The 19,230-nt window shown below is 42.0% G+C and overlaps 1 protein-coding gene across 1 annotated transcript in view; it reads left to right on the top strand.

The window, feature by feature from the left end:
- AMN1 (antagonist of mitotic exit network 1 homolog) overlaps positions 1 to 19,230 on the top strand; it is a 133,953-nt gene that overhangs the window by 94,909 nt on the left and 19,814 nt on the right. The window contains exon 5 of the mRNA XM_088478370.1: positions 11 to 67. Within this exon, the coding sequence (XP_088334496.1) occupies positions 11 to 67 (57 nt within the window). The remainder of the gene's footprint in view (positions 1 to 10; positions 68 to 19,230) is intronic.

The raw sequence follows: 19,230 nt of genomic DNA, 5'->3' as shown, positions 1-19,230 counted from the left end.
CTGTCTGCAGGTCACGGATTGTGGCGTTATCGCGCTAGCAGCTGGCAGATGCTCAAAGAACCTGAAGGTATGTTCAGAAAACAATCTCTTTTTATTTTCATTTTGCTTTGTCTGTTCTACAGCCCAATATCAAGTATCAAAAAACAAGGCTAGTGGTGCAGTGCACTGGTCACACAAATAAAATAGAACCTTTATTAAATCCCATATAAAATTGTAACAAACATAAAACCCATAAATAGGTGAAATATTAAAATAGAAAACAAAAATATTTTTTAAAATAAGTGACAGGGACGGTCTGAATAGACAAAAAGGGAGCTTATGCACAATTATTCACTAGGTGTATAAGCAGAAAAAATTAATTATTTGTACCATTGATTTGGTTAGACACATAGGGCCATATTCAATTAGGGAGCGAAAAGTCCGTGCTGGGTTTTCCGCTCCACATTGGCGTTTTTTTTTCCGGGGATAAAGTATCGGGCGCGTGCCCCCTTTATCCCCGCATTCAATTAGGAAGCAGCGCAAACGGGAGCCGGCGGAAAGGTAAGTATACGTGAATTTTCGGGAAATGTCCCTGGGACTCTCCTAAAGATGTCTGGACATGGGGGTTCGCTATGGGTACCCCCATTTTAGCCTGCTGAAGGAAGTCGGGGATTCTAATAGCCGCAGCAGGTGCATAAATGCGGCTATTGAAGAAGTGGTGAAGAATATGAGAGAGATAAATGTATTCCCCCCTATGTAATCAAGCATATATAGTTATAAATAATACTGATCTCTGATTATTGCTTTATGAACTAATAACCTTTGCTGGGGGTGTGTGTGTTTCTGCATGTTCCCCCTAGTTTAGGATCAGCTGTTGTAATCTGTGGGTTATTTCCCCTGCTGTCTCATCTAGAAATTTATAGATGTTTATAATGTAACAAAAGTCTTGGTGTCATATGCTTAATGTTTAAGACCATCTCAAAAGAGGAAGTGCACTAGACTCTGGAAATACCCTTGTATCTAAAGATTAGTATGTGTCTTACTTCTCCGAACCACATCCTGTTTTTTGTAACAAATGAGATACTGTGTGTTTTAAAGAAACTTGCTAAGGGAACCCCTCTGGATTTAATTTTGCTTTTTTAGAAGTGTGTTCCGTATTTTTTATTTTTTTTTCACCCCAAATTTAAAGGTCTTTTTTTTGGGGTGTCCCGGTTTTTTGTTTTTTTTTTACATTTTTTTTTTACACAAATCTTTTTTAGGGGACATTCCCAGGGGTGCAGGCAATTTTTTTTAAGCCTGCACCACTAAACCCCAATTATGCGCTTTTTTTCGCCAGCATAAGGCTGGTGAAAACTTATCCCCGTTTTTTTACATTGACTTTTCGCACCGGAGAAAAGTCAATGTAATTGAATACGGGGATAATTGAAATAGGCGAAAATTACGTCATTATGGGCCTCAAATTGAATACGGCCCATAATGTTACCTGCACTATTGGCAATTGTAACAGGATGATGTAACAGTTATACAGTGTTTCAGGTTGTTCACTGTCATTTATTTAATACACTGAGGGGTCTATTTACTAAGCAGTGTTAGGAGAAGTGAAAAGTGATAAGGTGCCAGCCAATCAGCTCCTAACTGTCATTTCTCAAACACAGCCTGTGAGATGGCAGTTAGGAGCTGATTGGCTGGCACATTATCACTTTTCACTCTTCACTTTTCACTTCTCTTAACACTGCTTAGTAAATAGACCCCTGAATCTTGTTCTAACAAACATCCTACTGCTAATCTGGATAGCATTATATACACCATTAGTTGTTATTTGTATTAATGTATATGCCTCCACACCAGTGGGGGAGCTGTAGCACAGTTCAAAATTCAAATAGGGGATTCACACCAACTGCCAGTGAGTCCCAGCCATCCATGTTTGGCTTTGTGTGAAATGACAGTTGGTGTGACTCCCCTATTTGAATTTTGAACTGCGTTGCAGCCCCACTTCTGGAGTTGCCACTGCTCCACACTGTCATTAATGGCAATAACTTTCTTCACTTTATTTCCTATGCTGTTACTGAATAAACATTTGTCATGTCATACATGCGTTTTATCTAATTTTATTTAACACATTTAAAAATTGCTGTTTCCATATATTCCTTAAGAAACACCAGATATGTATCTTTCCTTATGTGTAAACATGGATATGTATCATTTCCCAGTCGCTGCAAGCTTATTCATTAAGCAACAAAGGAATAAAAATTTATTTCTTGGATATTTTGAGCTTAATTCAATAGCTCAAAGTGTGTATTAAATTGTGATTCCTATTAAGGTGGAAACATTACTTATTAAATCACATTACACAGATTCAAATATGTTGAAACCTATATTATTTATTGTTCACTGCTCATGTATATATCTTTTATAGAAAACGGTGCTGAGAAAAGTATAATTGACTCAATATAAAATTGACTGTGAGTATATTGTTGATAATCAGCCTAATATAGACAGAAATTATGTTCTAATCACTGCAGATCTACAAACCAAATTTAAGCAGCACAAGAAATGAGAATGTAATTCAAATAATCTCAGCTAGAGACAAGTATTTAGCCCAAAATAAGCAGCTCAGAATAGTAACACATCCCAAACAGTCTTATAGTAGCTGTGGACATATTATTAGCCCACAATAAGCAGCTCTGATGGAACTATATGTTTTAAAAGGTATTCGCTGTAGGCATTTACAATCAGTATATAGTCACTTCAATTAGTGTGTGTTCAACTCTAAAACAGCACAGAAGATGAAGGTGAGTTTCTAATCCTATTGCATTATATTCACCATATAGTGGCACGATGTCGCAGTAATCACCGTGCATTGTGACACTCTGCATTATATGGTGGGAACTGAGGCACTCTCTGCATTATATGGTGGGCACTGTGACACACTCTGCATTATATGGTGAGCACTGTGACACTCTCTGCATTATATGGTGGGCACTGAGGCACTCTCTGCATTATATGGTGGGCACTGAGGCACTCTGCATTATATGGTGAGCACTGTGACACTCTGCATTATATGGTGAGCACTGTGACACTCTCTGCATTATATGGTGGGCACTGTGACACACTCTGCATTATATGGTGGGCACTGTGACACTCTCTGCATTATATGGTGGGCACTGAGGCACTCTCTGCATTATATGGTGGGCACTGTGACACACTGCATTATATGGTGAGCACTGTGACACTCTCTGCATTATATGGTGGGCACCGAGGCACTCTCTGCATTATATGGTGGGAACTGAGGCACTCTGCATTATATGGTGAGCACTGTGACACTCTGCATTATATGGTGAGCACTGTGACACTCTGCATTATATGGTGAGCATTGTGACACTGCATTATATGGTGAGCACTGTGACACTCTGAATTATATGGTGGGCACTGTGACACACTCTGCATTATATGGTGAGCACTGTGACACTGCATTATATGGTGAGCACTGTGACACTCTCTGCATTATATGGTGAGCACTGACACTGCATTATATGGTGAGCACTGTGACACTCTGCATTATATGGTGGGCACTGAGGCACTCTCTGCATTATGTGGTGGGCACTGAGCCGCTCTCTGCATTATGTGGTGGGCACTGAGCCACTCTCTGCATTATGTGGTGGGCACTGAGGCACTCTCTGCATTATGTGGTGGGCACTGAGGCACTCTGCATTATGTGGTGGGCACTGAGGCACTCTCTGCATTATGTGGTGGGCACTGAGGCACTCTGCATTATGTGGTGGGCACTGAGGCACTCTCTGCATTATATGGTGGGCACTGAGGCACTCTGCATTATGTGGTGGGCACTGAGGCACTCTCTGCATTATGTGGTGGGCACTGAGCCGCTCTCTGCATTATGTGGTGGGCACTGAGCCACTCTCTGCATTATGTGGTGGGCACTGAGGCACTCTCTGCATTATGTGGTGGGCACTGAGGCACTCTGCATTATGTGGTGGGCACTGAGGCACTCTCTGCATTATGTGGTGGGCACTGAGGCACTCTGCATTATGTGGTGGGCACTGAGGCACTCTCTGCATTATATGGTGGGCACTGAGGCACTCTGCATTATGTGGTGGGCACTGAGGCACTCTGCATTATATGGTGGGCACTGAGGCACTCTTTATTATGTATATGGTGAGCACTGCTGAACTCTGCTTTATATGGTGGGACTACAGCACTCTATATTACGTACATATGGCGGGCACTGCGACACTCTTTGCATTATATAGCGACTAATGCGACAACTCTCTGCATTATAAGATGGGCACTGTGGTAAAAAGTATAGCAGGTGCTGGCATCTTAATATAACGGTTTTTCCCTCACCGTACAGACATTTCAGACATTACAATGCTGATAGCTGTAGCCAAGGTAGCCCAAGGTTACTAGAGCTACAGCTTCTAAACCCTATGCCTTCAGGAGACTGGACATAATTATTACGTACGGTTTTAAACTATGGGCCATATCCAATTAGCCGCGGTAAATTAGCTAGTTAGCTTGCCCGGAGCTTTCTTCACTTTATTTCCTCTGCTGTTACTGAATAGACCCTGTGGGTCCTTCATATCTCAGGGCCTGATTCAGAGCCGGACGCTCTGACAAGAGCGCTCGCTCTGAATCAGGGCTGTCCTACCTACAATTGGAGCGGCCTCCCGGCCGCTCGCATAGCTGTGGGTGACCACCCACAGCTTATGCGAGCGGCCAAAAAGATGGTTGCGATGGTCAAGACCATCGCGACCATCGGGCTTGCGACGAGACCCTTGCGGTAGGGTCTCGTCTACCGCAAGCCCGGAGTGCTTTTGGCTCTATCAGAGCCAAAAACACTCCCACTGACATCACTAGTGATATCAGTGGGGCCGGCCCCAGACGGTAGGCGTTCCCATGGGAAGGCCTCCGTCTGGGCAGCCACGCCCCCGGCACGCCCACCAAAGGGGGCGTGCTGTCAATCACCATCGACAGCACGCCCCCTTTGGTGCGAGACCCGGAGCGACGGCTTGGCCGTCGCTATTCGGGTCTCACGCATGCGCATGACAGAGCTCCCTCCGTCGTCCACATGCGCACTTGGGCACCATCACCCGCTTGCGAGTGCACAGCGCTCGCGAGCGGGTCTGCATTAGGCCCTCAGTCCGACACTGATTATGGGCTCTATTTATTAACATTATTTTGACTAAAATAAAGTGAAAAGGGGTGTTTTCACACCCTTTTCACATTATTTTAGTATCACCTATAGTTATTACAGGGCAATTGGAGTAGAATTCATAAAATTCTACTCCAACCCCTAAGTATCACTTATTTTTAGTAATCAGATCGCATTTCCCATAATTGTAATGGGAAACGTGATCTGGCCAAAGTTACTAAAAATAAATTGTAAAAAAATATCGGGGAAAGCCCTGTGATAGTCCAGGTGGCGTTATCCAGGGTCTCCCCTGGGTATCGGACTCCTGCCCTGCTCTAACGGGGAGAGCAGAGCCGGGAGTCGGTTGTGGTCTAAACAGACCGCAAGCTGATTATTGTAATAAAAAGAAAAAAAAATTGTCAACATTTTTTTTTACTTACCTGACTCCAGGGACCGGTGATCGGGCCTCTGGTGATGTCTCCCCTCCGGTTAGCTGGTCTCCCATAGTGCACTGCGGCCCGGTCATCAGGTGATCGGGTCCCAGTGCAGTATGGGAGATCACCTGATCGGAGGCATGGAAGACATCACCGGAAGCCCGGATCATGCAGGTAAGTGTAATTAAGGGAGGGGGGGTCATGGGGTGGTCCGTGATCGCGGGGGGCGGGTCTTAGCGCCGGGGGGGGGTAGCAGCGGTGGCCGGTCGGCACATGCGCGGGCACTTTGTCACGGTATTTTTTGCGAAAATACCATGACTAGTGTGCGGAGGGGATTCGCAGGGACAGAGTTTTATCGCAATCTCTGTCCCTGCAAGGGATTTGTAGTAAATCCCTGTGAAATTGCCTGAATTCGCGATGCGAATTCAGTCGATCATATCACACTACAATCTGCATTCAATATGCGGATTGTAGTAAATAGAGCCCTATGACTAATAGCACTAAAAATCATTTAGGGGTCTATTAACTAAGCAGTGTTAGGCGACAGAGTGAAAAGTGATAAGAAAATTATAAGTTGCCAGCCAATCAGCTCCCAACTGTCATTTTTCAAACACAGCCTGTGAGATGACAGTTGGGAGCTGATTGGCTGGCACCTTATCACTTTTCACTCTGTCTCCTAGCACTGCTTAGTATATAGACCCCTAACCTTTGTACAGACTTCTTTCTTCCCTATATTCTGATAACTGGCTCACCACATTTTGGTGGCTAAGCCAGATATAACCTGCAGCTGGATACACTTCCTTAAATATTGCAAAGGTGGCAGTAAGCAAGATTCTTGCTCAGACAAACAAATTCATTTTATTAAAGGCATAGTTATTCATTAAAAAAATACAAAACCTCTTGACCATAGTTTCATTCAGCTTATTTTCATATCACAGCTCTAAGACCGTACTTATTACAGCACAAATTAGATTATATTTGCTGCAGTTTTTCAATTAGTCATAAATTAACAGGGGAAAAAAAAAGTGAGCAAATGAACTACTATGTAGCTATTTTCTTTGGATTAATTGATTTACCTATAACTAATACTCTGAGACTATGGGCCATATTCAATTAGGCTGCGAAAACCCGTTATCGGCGATACTTTATCACTGATGATGTCCTTTTCGCCGGTTTCACTTTTCCCCATATTCAATATCAAAGACTTTTCGCAGAACCAGGGATAACTTTTCACCATACAATAGGTGGTGAAAAAAAGTGCAGAATTGGGGTTTTGGGGTACAAACTTAAAAAAAAAGTACCCTGCACTCCATGGAATGTTACCTAAAGGTATTCTGTGTCAAAATGAAAAAAAAAAAGTTTCATAGAACACCCCAAAAAAAGTGCTTTCGTTTTGGGGGCAAAAAAAAATATTGGGGGACAAACTTATAAACTAGCGAAATAGACTCAGGAGGGGGGTCCCCAAGTATTTTTCACGATTTTTTAAAGTTCACTTTAGGGACTTAAAAATGTGCTAGTACCCATTTTCATGTACCCTAAATTTGATGGGACTAGTTATTTATTTATTTTTAAAATGTTGCTAAATGCTATTCTTCACCACTTTGTGAAAGACGCATTAAAGCACCTGTATAGACCGTTTAAAAACACCAAATACCTTTAGCAGGGCTTTCGGGGGTACCCATAGTGATCCCCCATGTTAGTGCATCTTTTGGGGGGTGACAGGCTGTTTTCCCCAAACGTGACAGGACTTTCGCTACTTACCTTTCCGCCGGGTCCTGTTTTCGCTGATTCCAAATTAAATACGGGGATACGCGGGCACGCGCCCGATACTTTATCCCCAAGAAAAGCTCAGATGATGGCGAAAAGTCGTTCATATCATTATCGTTCATATTGATGTACTTACCAACCTGTCAACGACCAAAGATGCGCGTGCCCGCATGGACGATAAAGATATCTTTCATCGTCCATGCACACAGGTCTATATTAGGCTGCTTATCAACAATATTCTCGCAGTCAATTTTATGTTAAGAGTCAAATACCCTTTTCTCAGCACCGTTTTCTATAAGAGATATATATATGAGCAGTGAACAATAAATAATACAGGTTTCAACAAATTTAATCTGCGTAATGTGATTTAATGATTTAATAAGTGATGTTTCCACCTTAGACCCGTTTTCAATTAGTTTCGCAAACGCGATAAAGGTTCGCCTGCTGGACTTTTCGCCTACATCGCGTATTTTAGCCGTGGAAACTTACCGTGCACGTACCCGCGATTCGCACTATTCAATTCCAAAAGACGTGAAAACGGAGACACGCAAAGTCAGAACAGGCGAAAAGTAGTGTCAGAATCGGGGAAATCAGGCTGAACCCCCCAAAGGGATGCAGAAACTTTGGGGAACAATGTAGTAGTGCCCGAATAGCACTAATAAAACTGTTTGGGGTTCTTAAGTTTGCACAATTGCCTCTAATAGCGTTGTAGCATAAATGGTGAAGAATGGCATAAAGCAGTATTTTTAGGAGAATATAAGTATTCCTGTCAAATTTGGGGTACTTGAAAATGGCTGCTAGCATATTTGAAAGTTGCTAAAGAGAAGATTTAAAAAACGTAAAAACCGCGCCTGTTGCAAGCACCTGCAATCAAAAAAACACCTCACCCATACTTGCAGACCCCCCAAAAGTCTATTTCGCTACTTTTTATGTTTGTACCCCCACTTTGTACTTTTTCGACACCAATTTCAAAGTACTTTTTTAGGGTGTCCCTCACTTTTTTTTTAAGGGATTTTATCCTTTGGGGGGCTGTCCAAAGTGTTTTGAGTGGTTTCCCCACCTTTGCACCCCAAAATAAAAAAAATTAACTTCTTTTCTCTTGCTATTCAAAGGCAAATCTTTGTCGCCTGTTACATTGCATTGACTTTCCGCGTACGCGAAAAGCGGATGGAATTTGAATAAGGCGATAAGTTTCCGCCTGGCGAAAAGTCGCAATCGGCGATACTTTTAAGTTAACGCGGCCCGAACTTAACGCCGACTTCGCCTGTTTTGTAGGCGTTAAAGTATCGCGCGCGTGCACGCTTTACCCCGTATTCAATTTCAAAGTACGTGTAAACGGCACCTGGCGATACTGTAACAAGCGGAAAGTACTGTCATTTTTAGGGAAATCAGCCTGTCACCCCCCAAATGATGCTCTGACATGGGGGTTCACTATGGTACCCCCTGATTTGGCTTGCTGAAGGTATTTGGTGTTTTTAAACGGGCTCAATAGCTGCTACATAGCGTTTTTCTATACCTGATGCAGAATAGTATTTAGTAGTATTTTTTCCAGAAAATAAGTTATCACAGCACATTTGAGGTACTTGAAAATTGGGGTCTGCATATTTAAAGTTGAAAAAGTGAACTTGAAAAAATCATGAAAAATCCACCTGCCGCAAACACCTGCAATAAAAAAAAAAACACCTGGGGCATACTTGGGGACCCCTCCAGAGTAAAGTTCGCTAGTTTTTAAGTTTGTACCCCAACATTTTTTTTTTTGCCCCCTTTTTCAAAGTCAATTTTTGGGGTGTCCTTAAGTTTTTTTTTTTTTTTTGACGCAGATTACCTTTGGGGGACTGTCTGAAGGCTGCACGGGAGTTTCCGAAACATTGCACCCCAAAACTCCAATTCTGTACTTTTTTCCGCCTGCCATTCATAGGCGAAACTTTTCTGCCTAGTACTTTGCTGAGACTTTCCGCCTAGGCGAAAATTCTTTCAAATTGAATACGGGGTAAAAGCAAAACAGGCGATAATGACGTCATTGGCGGTAACAACGCGGATACGGGCCATAATGGTGTATATAATGCTATCCAGATTAGCAGTAGGAGGTTTGTTAGAACAAGATTCAGTGTATTAAATAAATGCCAGTGAACAACCTGAAACACTGTATAACTGTTACATCATCCTGTTACAAATGCCATAGTGCAGGTAACATTATGTGATCTGACACAATCAATGGTACAAATAATTCACGTTTTCGGCTTATACACTTATTGAATAATTGTGCATAACCTCCCTTTTTGTCTACTCAGACTGTCCCTGTCACTTATTTTAAAAATGATTTTTGTTTTCTATTTTAATATTTCACCTATTTATGGGTTATATGTTTGTTATAATTTTATATGGAATTTAATAAAGGTTATATTTTATTTGTGTGAATAGTGCACTGCACCACTAGCCTTGTTTATTGATACTTGATATCTTTGTATAGTGGGTAGCACCTCTTTAGTGAGTAACTAATACATTGAAATGTAATCTGAGTATTGAAGAGAAGGTCACTGACTGGTGCGGTTGTCTCTCCTTTTCCAATTCTACAGACCAATGTGTCTGTTTTTGTTTTGGCAAGTGGTAGAGTGTCCATGCCCAGTGCTGCTCGGGCGTTCCCACGTTCAGGTGGCTCGTTATAGCTGCAAGTGCTTGGGTGACTTTATTGACACTGCCACTTAGTGGCCGTTGGTCACCTGAGTGTATGTTGGCGAGGCGATTGCAGGCCCTTGATGTCACCAGGCTTTTCTGTGCCCTGTAATTTGTCTTAATTTATCTTAATCGCACTGACCCAGCTGATTTGTACAGATGTGCCCACATACATCTATTCTCCATGCGCTACAAGTGGCATTGCACATAACGCGGGAGCTTAGTTTGACTCTATAGCGCCATGCGTCTTTTTACTTTCAGATGCAACTTATTCGCACAACAGTGAGACTAGATAGCACAAGCAGCTTCTGCTGATTCATGCCTATGTTCTGTGTGTGTGACTGCAGGTGTATCTGCATGCTAAATGCTATGTTACAGTGTTACAGCAACTGACACTGAACCATAGCGTTTCGCATGCAGATACACCGGCAGACACACACAGAATATAGGCATGCTGCATATAATCTTAATCAGCGGAAGTTGCTTGTGCTAGCTAGTCGAATAAGACACATCTGAAGGTAAAAATATGCACAAAAAGATGCTCGGCGCTACCGAGTCACGCCACGGCATGGTGCGACTACAAGGGCTGTTTAACGCACAAGGAGGCTAGATGTATGTGAACCCATCTGTCACGGTCCTGCGGGCCGACCCTCAAATACACCAGGTTACCTCAGAACACGTGGTTCACTAAACCTGGCCACTCCCAACAGCAGAAGAAAAATGTAATGCTAAAACACAAGGTCTGCTCTCACCTGCATACACAATTACCAATACTTAGAAAAATAGGTAACATGAGCCATATAAGGTCATAAAAACACATATCCAGAACTAATTAATGTTTAATTCAAGAATATCTTCAAAGCTTATGTACAAAAAATTACAAAGAACTTTAGAAAGAATGTTAAAGACAATCACACTGTTACTTACAATTTCCAGAAAAAATAAAATAACAAATTGGAGAAACAAACCACTCGGATCACGTTGGATAAAATGGTTCTGGGATGAGGCCTTCCCAGTGACAAATTAGGGATCATCTGTATCCTTCGATAGCCTCATGCAGAATGAACAATGGGCCAGGGTTGAGTCACATATTTATGCCTGCTTTTCCAGGCACCCCCTCACCCCATCCCTGGGGGTTTGTAACCCCTTTCAGCTCAATGTGAGTTGTCCAGCTGGCTGAAGCTCAGAGTTTCCTGGCCACATGAGCAGGGGTTCTTTAATTACACATTCAGCTCTCTTTGAAGTTGGGAAGCAGGCTGGGGACCATAAACGTGCTTGGCAACTAGGTGAAGAAATTCACACCTGCTTAGACCGAGTGTCTCACTGTTTAAACAACTATTTTTTGATCACTGTTTCCAAACCGAATACAGGGCTCTTAATGGCTGTTTTAGCAAGGGTCTGGCCAACTGTCCTATAATTTCCACAGACATATTTCTTTTATGCCCTATACAGCGATACAGTTTTATGGCTGACTCAGGAAAACAGACCTTCCTATAACCTCTGTTGCCCAGCTTCAAAAGGGTTGTCATCTTTCCACACACAAAGCATGCTACATAAATGGACAAGGGAAAATGTCATGTTTCTACCAACACGTGCAGTTATGCCCATGCTGATGTGAAATGAGCTTTTTTGCTACACCATCTGTAATTGATTTTGAATCTATCTGTTGTGTGATCCAGTTGCCTTGCATGTCTGGAAGCCACAGTAGGGGGTTTTTCCCGGGCAAAGTCCATTAACCCTTTCCGTGCTGCAAATTAGAATAAATTAGCTTCACAGCAAGGTCATCCACTGTATTTACTCAGGTCATGGACCCCGCTGACAATTCATTACCTGCCTTCCTTTTCCTGCTTTGAAGGAGTAAAAAAAAAAAATTGGGACTTTAAAACACTGTTATTAGAATACAAGAATTTGGGGCATATTTCTGAAAGTTATTTTGCTGCAAATCCCCGCAAATGTTAAGCATCCCTTTGATGTAACAAGGAGGGATTGCGGCAGATATCACTAATATCTGCTGCCTGTCCTCCATTTTTGACCGCAATAGCAGCCCCCATCACATAAGCATTATTGTTATTATCAATTTAACTCTAAACATCTATGAAAAAGTCTGTGCTTTATTGGACTAATAGGAGGCGGAGCCAGACGTGGGAGACATCTTCCGCATGGAAAAACCGTCTCTGTAGAACACAGGACATCAAGACCCCTATTTTATGTCCAAACCTAATGGTTTCTCGATTCACAATGCATTCAGTCATTCATAAGAAACACATGACCCCCCTATACTGTTTCAATATATCCGCTTCTTAAAGACAAAGGGGTCTATTTACTAAGCAGTGTTAGGAGACAGAGTAAAAAGTGATAAGGTGCCAGCCAATCAGCTCCTAACTGTCATTTTTCAAACACAGCCTGTGAGATGACAGTTGGGAGCTGATTGGTTGGCACCTTATCACTTTCTTATCACTTTTCACTCTGTCTCCTAACACTGCTTAGTAAATAGACCCCACAGTCTTAAAACTCACATGATTACTGTAGTGCATTAGATATGGTAATAATTACGGGAACCTATTTTTTGATTATGCTGTCAACTTCCGGTACTTATTTTGGCAGGCTCAGTGCATGGGCCACATCTCGCTCTGTGAGTCACCTGTCTTTTAACTCTATCACAGCAACTATACTTTCTTGTGGCCGTCTTTGCGCAAGGCGTGTTACGGCATTCTAAGCATCTCCTAGAGTCCAGGTGACTATAGAGTTTGAGCTAGTCATATCGGTATGCTCTCTTGTGTGGATTCCCCATTTACATCGATGTAGTGACTACTAAAACCTTCCAATCACTACTTTCTCTCTCAACATTTGGGACCGAGTTACTCTATCCTTTCTTCTCCTATCTACCCCTTGTTGGGACACTCCGATTTGGGACATCCCAGATTCCCCTGCCTGGAATGGATCATATCGCATTTCTCCCCAGGATTAATGGTGGCTCTATCTCCACTTAAAGAAGTCATATGGCCAGGAAACAAAATGGAACATCTGTTTAGTAACATAAACAATGAAGCAGACCATTGGGCAGCCATCTTGACCCCTTGGCTGTCTCAGCATGATGCTTCTTCCCCAAAGTCTTTCGGTCTATGAAGCTAAAGTTATCTCAACTCTTGAAGCTGGGTGTTTGCTAATTAAGGACTTCTCCCTTGTCTCATGTTTTCTGTAGCCCTGTTAAAATTTGATCCACTTTGTGTGTAATTTTTTTTTTATTTTTTTAAACTTTTGTAATTTCTTATACTGGTTGTTATTGTCCTTTTCTTCCTTCTGTGTCCCTCTCAAATTTACATAAATAACCATAGTAATTTCCTAATCGGTAACCGGTTGTGTAAGAGAGGACGTGTTTATGAAATGTTTTTTTTATTTTATTAAGAGTTTAAAATTAATCCTATTTTGGACTCCAGCATATTCTATAACTTTCACTTAATTTCTTGGAAAGGCTTTATTCCTCCAAAAAATGTTCCCTGGTCCTAGCAGCGTGGTCCATTTCCTTTTTTGCACAAAATAAAATTCCATCATAATCATTCTCTTAAACCAATTTATCAGATCTAAATTTAGTTTATGTAATTGGTTAACTGGATAGAGATTCTTAAAAGTAATAATAATTTGGCTAAATAAATGTGTAATTGTTGTTATTTAGTTTGTTGAGAGCTTGGCACATTTTCAGTATTAAACTTTGTAGCGAGGAATCGATTTCTCGGGCGAGTCCAAGGTGAGTCCATCGTGATAACTTATTACCCACAGTGATTAATCCGACACAAACTGCCGCTATAGCAATTTACCATGTTCCAGTCTTTGTTCTTGGATAATCCAGGTGCAAAGTTCAAGATAAGTATAATCTTTTGCAAGTTATTGAAGAAGATATATAAATTGACCTGTATAGACATTAATTTCATTTCTATCGGCTGTATGGAGTAAAACATGAAAACATACATAATATTAGTTCTATAAATTGCCCAGACAATACCAAGCACTTTCTATGAAACTTTGAATACTGCAACTACTATATAGTTTCTCTATCTCCAAGGCTTTATAAATCTCCCCCGTAAAGTGATATAGAAATAAAGTGGAGGTTACCCATAGCAACCAATCGGCTTCTAAAGGTTGGTACACACCTGACAGGTATATCTGCAGATCGACTGATCTGCAGATGGTGGTTGTTCATACACACTGAACAACCATCATCTGGGATGCCGCTGAACGGCGGCCTCTGCAGCAAATGCACGGGTGGTCGGCTGACCGTCCGTATACATAACACGATGAGCAGATATATCTGCCATCGTTTGTGCTGCGCAGTCGATGTGAAACGTCCGTGAATGATGTTCACAGACATATCGCAGGTACACACTGGCCGATGGCCACACGATATATCGGCCAATATATCTGCCAGTGTGTACCCAGCATTACTGTCAGCATTACTGTCACTTATCTAGCACAGTTTAGAAGCCGATTGGTTGCTACAGGTGACTTCTCGGCTACTTCTGGCTGGAAGGTTTGATACATCTTCCTTAAGGCTTGTCTGACTGGTTATATCCCCGAAACACTTTGTTATGGGTCTATAATTCATCACGGGTTTCCCATTATACTGCGTGCCCCAGGTTTGCCAAACACTAGCGGCACAGTGTGGTCTCAACCGGGACCGTCTGTTATATTTGTGGAGCTTTCTCTAATTTTTTTTCCATAAATATTGGATTCCCTGTGTGATAAAATACCGGGCTCCCGTCTTGCTCTCCTGATTGACATTAATACTACTTTGATAAATAATACTGAGCAGATTGTGTTGTTCATCTTTGTCCTGTGATGTGATGAGCTGCAATAAGAGCTTATTCTGTGCTGATCCAGGCAGTCCGTTAGCATCAATTCTGGTTCCTATCTTTCGGGTGTCATAGTGTTGATGGACTGGCTGCTGAATGCTACTTTATTCTGTCCATCCCCGAGCTCATTGCAGCCTGTGACATTGCAATGCCATGTGTCATGTACAGCACTGAGACCCCACCCATGGGATATTGGGGAAGGTATGACTCTTAACAACAACCGGTATGGAGGACCGTAAAACATATTATAATTTATCTTTCCCCGCATTAATAAAACAGGTGTGAGCACTGCATCATATCTATAGAGATCAGGTTATTCTGTATCTCGACTCTGTTCAACTGTCAAAGATATGATAGATGGATTAGAGGATTCTCCTATAAATTGTAAGCTCACATGAGCAGGGCCCTCCTCCCTCATGTGCTTTTCCCTTCCTCACTTATACCGTCATCTCCTCCCCCACTGCCTACAGCGGCACCAAACCTTTGCTTCTGCCTGGACTACTTTTGTGGGTATAATGACTTCATGTACAGCAGTGGTCATCTAGCTTGTGTCCTATGTTCTGCAATGTTCTTTACTGGTACAGTAGTATATTGCACATGTTATGTTTGCACTCTCTGCTTATGTACTTTGTTCAGCGATGTGGGCCCCTTCTAGCACCTTATAAATAAAGGAGAACGATAATAATTCTCCTGTGCACAAGGCTGATACTGGCCATACATCAGCAATTAATTGGGGTAATTCCCCATACTTCCGATGCCTTCGTCGGGTGATCAGCAAAATCCAACATGTTGGACAATCTCGATTCGCCAATTCTGATCCAAAAACTATTGGAATTTGGCGAGACAGGGATTTTTAACATGTTGCATTTTGCCCATCACCCGAGAAAACACTGATCCTCCGAGTCGGATCGCCAATGATGGGATCGGCATTAGGGATTCTCCTGCTAGATGCATGGGCCACATAAGGCAGGGAAGATTACTTTAGATTTTTCACGTTGTTGATTTTTTAGTTTAATTTCCTGTTTCTGCGAAATGTGCTAGAAGCTCAGTTGGGAGCAGTTCTAGCACATTTATTGCAGTTTATAAATGAGCCTTAGGGGTCGTTTCTGATTTGGGAGCAGTGCAAACAACAACAAAAAATGGAAGTTATTTTGTATCTGGAACAAACCATATTGCAATACATTTATTTATATTATTTGCATGCAGGGTAAATACTGATTGCATCTGTATTGTAGCCCTTACATGCTGGACAGCTTTATTTTTACACTACAATTTAGATTTGCGTTTAGACACGCTCCTCCCAAATCTAAGTCTCTCTGCTCATTTTATTATTTTATTTTTGCATGCAAGGTAAATACTCACTTTTTTTGCATGTAACCTACAAATGCTGGACAGCTTTATCATTACACTGCAGTCAGGGGCGGCTCAACGTTCGGGGCTGACAGGGCCGTGAAGGGCGCAGCTGGCCGCCTTTGCCCACCCCTGGCATGCATGCTACCACCCAGCTGACGCCCCCGGCAGTGGTGTAACTCTCAGTGGCAAAGGGTAGCATTAGCCTCGGGGCTGCAGCGACTACACTGATTGAACGAGAATGCTTTATTCCTATATCCTAAATAGTTATTGCTAGAGAATGTAAGTTCTGTATTTAAATGAAAGTTATTGGCAGGCTAATGTATAGCACAAAATACCCTTGAACTACAGGATCATATTTATTTTGTTTCTGCCATTCATCAGGGAAAGAGAGACCTGGTTTTGTCTTAAAACAAATTGCCGCTTTAATCTAGTGGCTATCCTGCAAAAGCTGTCCCTGTACCAGCGAAACGCGTGATATTACATCTGGGCCATAATCTCTAATGCCATGATAATATCTAGCAGAGAATACTGTATGTTAAAAGCGCATTGTCAAAATATTACATTTTGAGAATGACGTGCGGGTTTGGAGGGGCCCCATTGAAGTAGCGGCGATGTGCTGCAGGACATAACGCAATGTTCAGCTGTGCACCCATCCGCCTATCACAATTGAATCAACATTACTAATTTTCCTGCGAATCTCAAAGGGGGTGCAAGGAAAAACTAGCAACGATGCTGGTCGTGACGTGCCGCTGTGTGGCATATGGTGGACCAGCTCCTAATTGAAGACCAAAGAAAACCAACAGAGGAAATATACAAGCGATGAATAAGTCAGTGATTTTCTCACCTGATAGTCCTCGTTATATATCGTTATAATATATAACAACATTAAGGTGCAAAAGTTCAACCGTTTTCCCATAGCTTGGACACCTTACGTTTACTGACTCCCAGCATTCCTAACGTCCAGCTCCTTCTACTTTTTTTTTTGCAATATATATTTATTGGTTTTAAACGAGAAAACAGACAGCACTTCCAAAATGTAAACAAATTATACAGCATTGCTATATAGAATAAAGCCATACACTGATATATATTTTCAAAACCTATATTAGAAATCAAAAACATACAATTAATAATTCACTATCAGAAAAAAAATATATATATATATTTCTATATATATACGAAACAAACATACACACATATACACACCAAAATAAAAGACGAAAAAGACCAGACTGGGGAAGACACATTGGGAATGGGGGGAATAGGGGGACCTTGAACACCAAATATTCAAGTCAAAGCTGTGGCATATTCAGTGGAAGTTTTAAACTCAATCCAAGGGAGCCAAGTGGCAGCAAATTCACCGTATTTCTCAACTCCAAGACGTAAATCCTCCATATCCATATAGAGGTCTATTCGGGCAAACCATTCCTTAAGTGATGGAGGAGCTACTGATTTCCAGTGAATAGGTATTACAGCTTTCGCTGCACTGTTAAGGAATTTGAGGAGAGATTTTTTTATATAATGTTAATGGCCCAGGATATAGGTTTAGCAGCCAAAAGGAAGGATCTGGGGGGAACAACCTGTCCTAAAATTAATGCAGAAACAGAAGTCACTTTCTCCCAAAAGGGGCGCAATGCCTGGCAGTCCCACCAGATATGTAGGAGCGAGCCTTCTGCGGAATTACATCGCCAACAACAATTAGATACAGTAGGGAACATTTTAGCTAGTATTTGATGGCACCTATACCAGCGTGTGATCACTTTATAATGAGTTTCAATAACCGAGTAGCTGACTGAACTGGCAAAAGAGTTATCAAAAATCTTAAGTCCATCCTGAGGGGAGAAAGAAACTCCCAAATCGCGTTCCCAATCATCTAGAAACTTGGGGGGTAAAGAGTATATATTCTCAATCAATAGTCTATAACACAAAGAAAGAGAATGGGTCGGACGAGTATCCATCAAGCACATATTCTCAAAGGAGGTCAAAGGTCTATTGCAAGCCAATCGCACTGCTCCACTTTGAACAAAATGCTTTAGCTGGAGGTATTGCCAAATTTCTGCTGCTGGCAGGGCCCATTTGTTCTGGAGAGAGCCAAAAGATATGACCCTACCTGACTCCACCAACTGCCCAACCCGGGAGACTCCCTGCTCAATCCATTTGTGAAACAGATGTCCAGAAGTACCTGGGGGGAAGTCGGGATTGTCAAACAACGGTGTCAGGGGTGAAAATAGAGAAGATATCCATGAACATCTCCTCAGTCTATTCCATCGAGGGTAGGGCCTATTTTGGGATGAGACAGACCAGGAACCTTGGACCTCCATGGATATGTAGAGAGGACCTTAGAGGCCGAGTAGCTTTCCAGCTGAACCCACTGTCTAGCATCTCCAGCCCTCGTCCAGTCCATTATGCGACCAAGCATAATTGCATCGTAGTAAGTGGGAAAGTGCGGAAGTTGAAGCCCCCCCAATTGTCTTGCGTCTAAATAATATAGCATGTTTAAAACGGGGTTTGCGACCCCACCATACAAAATCTCTCACTATATTGTGTAACTCCTGAAACCATTGTTTAGGTATATGTATTGGCAAAGATTGAAGTAAATATAAGACCCTAGGTAGAATATTCATTTTAACCACACTAACCCGTCCCAACCAAGAGAAGGCTTTATTTGTCCAGGTCTTTAACTCTAATCGCAGAATCTGGAGTAATGGTTTAAAATTATGGTCAAATAGCTTAGAGAGTTCTCTATCTAGTGTAACTCCAAGGTATTTGAGGCTAGATGTGTGCCAGGAAAATGCAAATGTATGTTTCAGCGAGGCTATGGAGTGTGAGCTGGCTGTTAGGTTTACTGCTACAGATTTTGAGTAATTAACCTTGAAATTAGACAGAGCACCAAATCCCGCTACTAAATTAGGGACGGAAGTAACCGGGTTGGAAAGCACCGCTAAGAGGTCATCCGCAAATAAAGCCAATTTGTATTCATTTTCCCTAACCCTTATACCCGTCACATTGGGATTAATCCTAATAGCAC

This window comes from Taudactylus pleione, unplaced genomic scaffold, assembly GCF_031769625.1.
Source record: "Taudactylus pleione unplaced genomic scaffold, aTauple2 ptg000212l, whole genome shotgun sequence".
Classification (NCBI taxonomy): Eukaryota; Metazoa; Chordata; class Amphibia; order Anura; family Myobatrachidae; genus Taudactylus; species Taudactylus pleione.
Note: the sequence above shows the minus strand (reverse complement) of the source record. Positions and strands in the feature narration are given on the sequence as shown.